Source organism: Vombatus ursinus, unplaced genomic scaffold, assembly GCF_900497805.2.
Source record: "Vombatus ursinus unplaced genomic scaffold, bare-nosed wombat genome assembly UNPS02010394.1, whole genome shotgun sequence".
NCBI classification, from domain to species: domain Eukaryota; kingdom Metazoa; phylum Chordata; class Mammalia; order Diprotodontia; family Vombatidae; genus Vombatus; species Vombatus ursinus.
Genome location: NW_020950172.1, coordinates 6,417,536 through 6,427,804, shown reverse-complemented (window position 1 = coordinate 6,427,804; position 10,269 = coordinate 6,417,536). Strand labels below are relative to the sequence as shown.

Here is a 10,269-nt window from a genome sequence, read left to right as displayed (position 1 = left end):
GAGAGAGAGAGAGAGGTGGTCACCCTTTCCACCTGCCCCTCACCACACTTCTACTGGGGCCATCACCTTCCCCTCGTCCCCTCCGGTGCCTCGGCACTGTTAGGGCAGCTTTTGCCCGCTCCTACCAGCCACCTTCTCACTATTCCTTCCCCACAGGAACCCACCCTTCCCACCTTCAAAGCACCTTTTTAAGTGTTGTCTTCCTTTATTAGGAGGCAGGGACTGTCTTTCTGCTTGTATTTATATCCCTAGAGCTTAGCACTATGCTGGGCACACAGTAGGAGCTTCATAATTGCTCTTTCCCCTCTGCTCCAGGTATAAGTTGAAGCAATGGGAACGGATGTCTGCCCAGGAGGGCTCCTCCTGCAGGCTCACGGTCGTCTGGCCTCCCCATCTCCAGTCCTGAATATGTTGTATGTGCAGCTCCTGACCACTCCCACGCGCAGAAATCGTCTACGCTCCCTAGGCACGGGGACGTCCTGACTCTCGAATGAACTGGATTCCGCGAGGCAGTGTCGTCGTCAGCCTCCCTTTCTCTCCAGAAGGTCCAGCAGGACCAAAGTCAGGACGACCAGCGATACCTGGGATGCAGGGGCCGCCCTTGGCGTCTTTGACATCTGACCAGGTTCTAAGCGTTCCACAGCGCCTCCTCCTGCCGCCTTCGTGTTGAGACAGACTCTTCTCATCCACCCACATGCGTGGGGTAGACACGCCCCTTCACCAAGGGGTTTGAAGGTTGCCCTCCACCTGCTGAGATGGCTCTACCGGGGTGGGGCCGCTGCACACGCTACTGCTTCTTGGAGCCACCAGAGTTGGGTGGCCAGCTGGACACCAAAGGTGGACAAGCAGCCCTGAACAGGGCTCAGCGGTGCTCTGAGGGGCTGGTCCTCTGAACATCCCTTAAACGGAGGTCTTGTATTTCACCCTCAAAGTCAGAGAGAGTCATTGAAGGGGGAGGGGGAGGGTGTGCAACGGACCAGGACCAAGGGCACAGGAGGATGGGGGGGGGATAGACTGAAGAGCGGAAGGGGCCAAACAGCCAATTAGGGCAGTCAGGAGCCTAGAGAAGGTGGCCTTGTGAACACAAGGGCCAGAAAAGAGAGACTGTTGGAGTATGAGGTAACAGAGAGCACAAGTCAGAGCCAAGTGGTTGAGTTCAAGGGAATCATTTATTAAGTGAACTGGAGAAGCCCCATGCCTACCAGCAGACAGGGCCCTCGCGTCGACGTCACCTCGGCTAAATTGGGACTGTCCTTTCATTCAGAGAGAAGGTGGCCCGGGAACCCCCCCCCCCCCGTTGGCTGCCTCCTCTCCAGCCTGAGCACTCCCCTCGTCTCTCCCACCTGGGGAGGACCCCCCTCTTCTCACCTACCTGAACATCCCTCCTTTGTCCTCTCCATCCTTCTAAACCCGGCCCAGCTCACGGCCTGTCTCCTCCTAGGGACTGGAGACTCCTGTAGGACATAAGAGTTCTCAGTTATTCCACAGGTCTCCTCTCCGGTCTCACAATGCTCAGAGTGCCCTGAGATCAAGGGCTCTTCCCTTCCTGTCCCATCTCTCAACCTGGCCTCTCTCAGCCCCAATACCTCTACTTTTGAGTGCTGTTTAAATAAAGTCAATGAAACATCATCTTCTAAAATTAAAGTTTATTTTAACTTCACAAGGAAACCACAAATCTCTGAATTACACGAAGGACATTATTGAGAGGACTGTAGCCTGTAACTACAGCCTGGCACTTAAGAAACCGTGGTGCTTCACCTCGAGAGCGGCCCGGCTGGCCCTGTCCGCCAGGCTGGCCCACGGTCTTCCATGACACTTTGGGGAAACATTCTCCAACCGGTTACATTTCATCTGATTTGGTTCAACACTGAGTCAGAAAAGTGAGTCAATAGCCAGACTCTAGCCCATTGCATCAAAAAGACATTAATTTACCTCTAAAGCATCTTGTAAACAGTCATCAAAGCAGTCTGCTCTACACAAGGAGACGAAGAGGGTGGAAGGTGGGCAGCCAGGGCTGGAATGGGGATGGAAGCAACTACTTCTCTGCTGCCTCAGCACAGCACCTGGCATACACTAGGTGCTCAACAAATGTCTATGGAATGGGGGGGAAATGCATTTCTTTTCCCCTCAGGCCCTCATCCCCCGGCAGCAGCATGGGCATCCTCAGCACAATCTCCTCTGGGCCCAGGGCATACAAGACACAGAGCCAGAAGTGGGTGGACAGCCTCAGAAGCAGGTCTGAGGGCGGGGGACAGAAGTGACCAGGAGACTTATCTTCCCAGCTTAGCCCTGGAAGATACACCATCGACCTCCTCCACACCCAGGGGCGCTCACGTGGGAGATGCAACATCCCATCTGAGGCCGTGCCACAGACTGGTCTGGGCGTCTTGAGGCAAGTGCCCCCACTGTTCTCTGACTGCCAAGCACAGGAACACAGACTGAGGAGGGGGCTTACAATACTTTATCTTGTCCCACAGGATGGGGGGGGGGGGATTCCCAACAGCAGCTCGGGCCCAAAGGCTCGTAGGGGGCAGGAGAACCTACTGTGGCCTCAGTACAACACAGCTTTGCAGGCTCTCACACAAGGAGGATAGATGGATGGACGGATGGATGGACTGCAGAGGGGAAACATGGGAGGCAGGCTGCAGCCAAAGGCCCAACCAACCCGCTCCTAAGCCAAATGAGAAGCCCCTGCCTGTGGTGCCTGGCTGTCAGGGCCAGACCCCCTGGGAGCTGCTTCCGCCCACCCCCTCCCTGCTCCCAGGCCACAGGCTTGGAGACAAGCCTACTGTTTGTCCTAACCCAGCTTAAGGCTTGTCTCACATTTAATTAGTTTTCTTTTTAATTAAAATTACCTGAGCAGAGGTTTTATCAGCTTTTTAAAAGCAGAACATACAGAACTATACAAGCTAGAAATATCTTTAAAAACAAAAAAACAAACAAACCATGAACCAAAAACCCCCAAGAAGGCAAAGCAGAGCCCGGGCCTCCCGGCTGGGCCCCTAAAGCTAAGGAAGGCCAAGGCCCACATCCCAGATCCCCAGCAACTGGTACCATTAGGGGCCGGCCAAAGACAAACCGGCCTGTGCAGGCTTGGGGGGGCATGACTCGGAGGCTTCTCGTGGCAAGAGATGACTGAGCGCGTCTCGGAGGTCCCTCCCAAGGCTCAAGGGAAGTGGGTGAGATGGAGCCAGCGGGCTGGGCAAGGGGGCCCAGAGAGGGCACCAGGAGGCCACGCGGGAAGTCTCCCGTGACAGGGAGCAGCAGCGACAGCCGTCCCCTCTGGGCGGTCAGGACTGATTCCATGCCTCGACGGGGGGGTGTGGGTGGGGGGGCCGGGACCCTTGCGTTCCAGACCACGATTTGGAAAGGAGAGGTGTGCAAGGGGCAGAGGGCAGAGCAAAGCGGGCGAGTTGTCTCAGATGGACCCAAGGCAACAGCCCTGGAGGTAAACCCCCCAACCCGCGTCCTGCTGACTGGTCTGGAAAGGATAGCTCATTAAATAAAGCCTCCGGGGGAGAAAGCTGCGTCCGGGGAAGGCTCCGGTGGTCAGCCTCCCCTGAGCCGTTCCTCAGGGCTCCCTCGGAAAACGAGGAGAGAGGGGGCCCTGCTGCTGGCCTGGGCCACTGGGCAATGGGGGACGAGGAGCGAGGGGGCCAGGGTGAAGGCCACTGCGGAGGAGGGCACGGATGGGCACGCAGGACACAGTCAGGTCTGCAGCTAACAGGTTTGTTTGAGAAGCTAGGAACTTTTAAAACAGCACCCCCTGCCCCGACACACACACACACACAGATGCTGATGATTGATATAAAATTCTCCCCGTTACAAGATGATCATTGAATTGTCTTATCCTATAGGTGCCTGGCACCAAGAACTAACAATGGTATCATGATACCAACACACGGTCCAGAGCTGTCCCCGCACCACTCAGCAGGAACCCACCACCAGAGACCCTTGGGGGAAGGGACCAAGCCAGAAGACGCTCAAGGCTGCACCGACACCTGGCGGACGCCGCCGGTCGGGCCGCGGCTACGGGGCGGACGTCGGCCCCAGCCCTGCCCCCCGGCCCCACCCGGCTCCTGCAGGCCCTGTTGTGTGTATGGCTGTTAGCACCCATTCTGGTTTTTGGTCGCTGCCCGCCCGGCTTTGTCCGCCGCCGCTGCCGCCTTATTTCTGAGGTCTGATCTCAGCCAGTCTCTGGAGACATGACCGCGTGGCTGTCATGGAAAGGATTAGGGTGACCGTCCGTTTTCCCACCCGGTAGAAGCCGTAGCACATCAGTCCAAAGAAGGCAGCTTTCACGACAAACCTGGCCACTCTGCTCGAGATGGACGGGGGAGGAACGCTGCAAGACAAACGAAAGGCGGGCTTACTCTGCAGCTCCGCGAGGCGGCCTTCCCTCGTCGCGGGCCACTCTCACCGCGCGGACGCCCCCACCCAGAGGCGACCGTGTGACTCCCCGGTTCCTCGCTGGCAGCACAAGCAGGCCCAGGCTCGTCAGCCCGGCGTTCGAGGCTCCCTCACCTCCCCAGGCAGCACGGGGCCTCCACGGCAGCTGCTCTGCCCAGACTTACTCTCCTTCCACAAACAGCCTCCCCTCCTCTGGAGGGCCTACCTGCATGATTTCCCTCAGTTTCCCCTTCTGGAAAATGAGGGAATTGGCCTCAACGGTCTTGTAAGTTCCACCCTACCCTCAGACCGCATCCTCGGACCCCCGATCTCTCCCAGCCCCCGGTCACACTCCAACCCCCTCTGAAGGAAGGGCCTGGTGGGCTCGAGCCTCAAGGCTGGGGGACGCAGGCTGGTGAAGTGAGTAACGGATGAGGAATGCGCGCCGGCCCATCGCCAGCCGGCCGCGGAAGGCTCGGCCAGCGGGGCGCGTTAGGCTCAGGGACGCGGCTGCGCAGGCAGCTCTCGGGAGCTTACACGGGGGCAGGGCAGACAGGGCCGTAATCTGTGCTAGAGTCACTCGCTGTCATCATAGAGCCAAGGCGGGCAGGAGGGGGAGAGTCCCAGAGAGACACAGACACCAAGAGAAAGGGAGAGAAAGACGCCCCGGCTCAAGCGAAAGGAGGAAGCGGGTTCCGGGGGCCGGTCTTGGGGAGGCTCACCTCATGATCTCCTGGATGTTTAAGTCCGTGCTCCAGTTCTTCTCGATGCCGGGCACGTGGCCCATGCCCACCACTCCAACCACCACAGAGGGGACGCTCTTCCTGGGCTCGGCTGTGGGACACGGATGGGGGAGGGGAGGCCCACTGAGGAGCTGCCCCTCCACGGCATCTCTGACCGTGCCGGGGGATGGGAGAGCCCCGAGCAAAGCCCGGGCAAGGAGCTGGGGGCACTGAAGTCACCGGGATTCCTGGGGGATCCCTGACTCGGAGGATGGGCCACCGGAGAAGCCCCACCTTTGCCTGCCAAGGTCACATCCACCCCTGCTCCTCTCTCCACCCACCGTTCAGGGCCCAGAGCACAGGGCACCTCCTCTCCCAGAACTCCACCCCCAACTCCCACCCCATCTCTCCCTCCGGCATCCTCCACCAGCACCTCCAGCCACTCGCACATCTGGTGTGTGCCTTGACCTCTGTCACCCTACTATGTGCCAGGCAATGTGCTAAGCACTGGGGACGCAAAAAGAGGCAAAAGACAGTCCCCGCCCTCAAAGAGCTCCCGGTCTAACGGGAGATAACACACAGATAACCAACCATGTACAAACACAAGCTATACAGAGGGGAAAGTAATTAACCGCTTCCTGCCTCGGTTTCCTCATCTGTACAATGGGGATGATGACAGCACCTCCCTCTCAAGGCCATTGTGCTTAGCACAGGGCCGGGCACACAGTAGGAGCTTCACGCGCTCGCCTGCCTCCTCCCTCCCTGCCCTGCACATAGTAGGCCCACCCCTCACCTTCCGAAGCGCGAGGCAGCTCCAGACGCTTGGCAGCCTGCCGCAGCATGTAGGTCAGGTAGATGTCTCTTTCGGAGACGATGGTCCGATGGAGGTCGGGAAACTCGCCAATCATCTCCGCCATCATCTGCTCCAACAGGTCCTTCTGCTTACATTTTTCTACGTCGTCCTTACTGGGAACCCAGAGAGAGAGGAAGGGGCCGCTGGGGGGCCTGCTGTCCGGCCTGCCTCTGGGCCACACGGCAGGGAGGTGGAAGCCCGGACCGACGGCGACTCCTTGGGGACCCTGACCTGATGCTCGGGCCCAGCGCGCTCCGGGCCGGGATCTCAAACCCACACTCTTTTCTTTATCTATCTGGGGACACAAGGCAATGTTCTCTCTGCAACACTGGGGAGGAAACTAGGCCTGGAGGATTTTCTTTCATTCCCCGTTCAATGGCCCTATTCTGGTCTCTCATTGCTTTTCTCCCTTCTTATGAAGGACCCAAGCTGACTCCCAGGGCACTTGTCCAAGGGCTTGCTGATGGTCAATGGGGCAGAAGTCCAACCGCTCCTGAGCAGGCCGACCCCTGGGGGACCCTGGGCCTCACTTTCCTTCTCTATAAGACGAGGGCCTCTGAGCTCCCCGTGAACCAGGTTCCCAGATACGGGAGCAGCAGCGAGTGCCACTGATCTACGCCTCGGCCTCCATTCAAGCAAAGCCACGCCAGAAGTGGGAAGGTGACTCTGTGGAAGGCCCTCAGGCCCAGGCCCTCTTGTTCTTGGGTCAGGCAGAAGGAGAGGTGTGGCCCCAGGGCACAGTGACGGGTCTGCACGGGCCTCCCCCGGGCACCAACTGGGAAGATGGCACAGGACGTGCCTGGATCACTCAGACCTTCATCCTAGGCTAACTCTGACTCCTCAGGGTCAGCTAGGACCGGACTACAAGTAGCAGAGGCAGGATTCTCTGTGTGAATGCTGGGGTGGGGAGCAGACAGCCAGAGGGACACCCCCAGCTCCCCCCCAACGCCCCCCCCCAGGAGAGCCTGGACACAAGGGCCTGCTGCCTGGCCATGTCAGAGACGAAGGTCACCTGACTGACAGGTGGGCAGGGGGTCTGGCCCCGGGGCCACCACACCCTGACACCGGGCTCAGGGTAGGTCCTTGAATTGCGTCACCCACACGAGGGAGCTGGGCACCCCTCTGACAGCCACGAGCTCGGAACTCACGGCCTCACGAGGCTGTGCATCCTCTTTGTGAAGTGCTCTGATCTCTCTCTGCTGCGGCCCACAGAGAGTGCGTGGGGAGGGTTGGGGGCCCACATGAGCCTTGTGCCCCACCCGCCCTGTGCGCCTGCCTCCAGCTGGCCGCAAGCGCCCACTGTGCCCCAGACAGGCTATGGCCAGGCAAGGTGGGCAGCGGCCACCTCCCTGGTCCTAATTTTGGGACAGGATGAAACGGAGGCCACGTGGAGCTCACTGGCTGGCGTACCTGATGGGGTCAGAGAGGAAGCACAGGCCCCAGGCCAGTTTCACCTTCTGCCAGAAGGAAAGGGCCGCGATGGCTCTCTTGAAGGTCACCGGGATAGGCCTGTCCCCAAGGTGGAACTTGCAGAAAGGTACTTTACTGGCCTGCAACAGAAGTGGGTGGGGGTCAAGCACTGTGGGTGCCTGGAGAGGAGGGTTCGGCAGGCGGCGGCGGGTCTTGAGGGCACGCGGGCAGGGGCCTCGGTGGGTGTGGCCCACAGCCCTAGATGCCTAGCCAGGGAGCGGATGTGTGTGTGTGCTCTGTGCCAACTCTCAGGCGCCCTTAGCCTCAGGTAATTTTATATTTTGCAAGTAAATGATATTCTGTCTTTCCTGTGGTCTCCCTTAAGAAAAAGCTATTTCACAACAAAAACAGAGAGCTCTATTCACCACCAAACAGCAGGTGGAGAAGGAAGCGGGGGGGGGGGGGGGGAAGAGAAGGAGATAAGAAGAGACAGCCCAGCAAGACTCACTCACCTCCTCGGGCGGGTCTGAGGTTTCTCTCTGCCCCTCTTCCCTAAGGTGACAAGGGTGGCCCAGAGTTCCAGGGTGGGGGGACTCTAGCCACAAAGACTTGGGGGACACCCTGGGTCCTGTGAGGTGGGATAAGGGAGAATCCACCTGGATGGGCTCACAGACTACAGAGCCGGGGGCCCCCTGCCTCAGTCTGGGCCTCCCTGGGTGGCTACACGGCCTGCACTCTGACTCAGTAACAGGCCTCCCTGGGCTGACCAGGGCCTCGTCCCACTGAATTCTCAACTTCACAAAGAAAGTCTGGGGGGAGGGGTGGGTGGTGGTCAGAATGGAAGTCTCAGCTCCTCAGAGAAAGGGAGTGCTGGCTAGCTCCTGAAATCCCACCCACCAGTGATCCAGGAATGAAGCCCCCCCTCCCCCACCAGCCCTCTGTGCATCTGTCCCAGACCACAGCGTGGAGGGCGGGACACAGACCTGGGCACCTGCACTCACCTCCTTGAAAGCCTCTCTGAACTCGCCCCCAGGGGCCATCCCCAGCTGTTCTGTGATGTGTGCCGAGACCTTCAGAAGCAGCATCTGCATCAGGCCTGACATGACTCCGTTCTGGAGGCAAGAGGGAGGCAGAGTTTGTTAGAGGGCAGAGATCCAAGGCCTCCCTGAGGCTGGGAAAGGGCCGGGAAGGCCCCGATGCTCAGCCCTGGCTCTCCAGAGGGGGCGGCCCCCAGAGTACTGACAGGCCGGGCACCACACACCTGCTCCCTGTGAAGGAAGAAGCCAGGGAGGATGGGGCTGGTCACAGAGGACAGGAAGGACAGGGCGATGGCTGTTTTTTGGGAGGGAGAGATTGGGTTAAGATCTCATGATAATGGGAGAGGGGGAGAGTAAAAGTACAGATGTGGGAATGAGGTAGGGGGTACGTGGCACAGTCAAGGGGAGGGAGGGGTGGGGCCCAGTCGGAGGGGCCCCGGGAAAGATGCCAGGTGGCAGTGACGGGAGCGTTGGGCAGAGGGTGAGCCCACTCTGGGAGGACAGTGATGCCACTGCGCCGTGCCCAGGTCCTCAAATATTGACTCACGGGTACAATGGCAAGTTTGCCATCCGCAATTAAAGACAGGCTGTGGGCAATGTTGCCCCAACAAACACGGGAGGCCCCCCGGGACACCTGCACAGGCCTCATGACTCCAGCGTGGCTCTGCCCCGTGCCTCGAGGCCTGCCGCCAACCCCACCCCCCACAGCCGCGGCACTTGGCCCTTTCCGCGAGTCAGGGCCTTCCAGAGACAGTCACCCTCGGCGCAGCCAGGCTCCAGCCTCGTCTTCCCCTCCCCTCAAGCGCAGCTTGAAAAGGGTTCAAAGGGCAAACAGCCACAACCAAGTTTCACAAACAAGCCTCAGCTCCACACCCCAAACATTTGGCGTCTCCTGGTCTGGGAACACGCCCTCGCCCCTGATGGAGCGTCAGCCCCTTGAAGGCAGGGACCGTCTCCACACCCCCAGCACAGGGTCTAGGCACCAGGCAGGGCTTACCCGAGGCAGAAGAGGCAATGAAGTAGAGGGATGCACAGGGGCGGTGGGGGGCCTACCTATCTCATGTGGAGACAAGAGGCCAGCAGGACAGCAGGCCTCCAAAAGGTCTGACCACCCCTGTCCTGGTGGTGGGAGCCGACAGGGCCAAGGGGCAGGTCCAGGTGACCGGGCCAGCAAGCAGGCTGGCGGGGGAGTGCCCTTTCTCCAGCCTCCCAAAGCCCGCATGCCCTGTGACGCTCAGGGAAGGAGAGCGCTCCCAGCAGATGCTCATGGGAAAGTGGGAGGGGAGGCCCTCTGCTGAAGGGGAGAAGAGCCGGCTATGGAACACACAGATGACAAAATACCGATTACCGAAGGCTTCGGAAGGCCCAAGTGAGGTTCGGCAGCGGGCCAGACAACGGACGGACGCCGGCTACTCCAAAGGCGGGGATGGCATGCAGATGTCCCGGCCGGTGCTGGCATCAGGATGGCAAGGGTGGCAAGGGGAGGAAAGGGGGGCCAGGGCAGAGGTGACCGGCTGAGAGAGGGAGGGCAGCTCAGGTAGGGACAATCGCTAGGCACAGCAGGGCTGCGCCTGGGGGGCAGATTATGGACACTGGGAGGCCAGGCTGTGTGTACAGGCAAAGAACTAAGAATGAGAGCAGAGGGCAAGACGGCACTGAGAGGCTCTGAGGGATCATCACGAAGGGGCCCCCAGGCCTGGAGAGGCAGCCAGGGATGCAGAGTCTTCTGCAAGGAGCCAGGTTGCTGTTGGGTGCTAGCAGGTGAGACGAATGGGATAGAAAAGGGAGCTTGTTAATGACAGACGGGTGCCACACTGCCAGGGAGGGAGAGAGGGGGAGAGGGAGAGAGAGAGAGAGA

At 59.7% G+C, this 10,269-nt stretch overlaps 1 protein-coding gene across 2 annotated transcripts in view; it reads right to left on the bottom strand.

Moving 5' to 3' along the window:
* TRABD (TraB domain containing) overlaps nt 1–10,269 on the bottom strand; it is a 34,167-nt gene that overhangs the window by 2,550 nt on the left and 21,348 nt on the right. The window contains exons 7-12 of one of the 2 annotated variants that reach the window (XR_003568436.1): nt 8,376–8,486; nt 7,375–7,514; nt 5,905–6,077; nt 5,112–5,223; nt 4,310–4,345; nt 1,373–1,454 (exon numbers count right to left, since the gene is read on the bottom strand). Coding sequence is in view for 1 of the 2 variants with exons in the window: in XM_027854213.1 (XP_027710014.1) it covers nt 4,168–4,345; nt 5,112–5,223; nt 5,905–6,077; nt 7,375–7,514; nt 8,376–8,486 (714 nt within the window). In the remaining variant the exon portion in view is untranslated. Of the gene's footprint in view, nt 1–1,372; nt 1,455–1,629; nt 4,346–5,111; nt 5,224–5,904; nt 6,078–7,374; nt 7,515–8,375; nt 8,487–10,269 lie in introns of those variants that run through there. The other variant, XM_027854213.1, reaches the window with a different exon arrangement.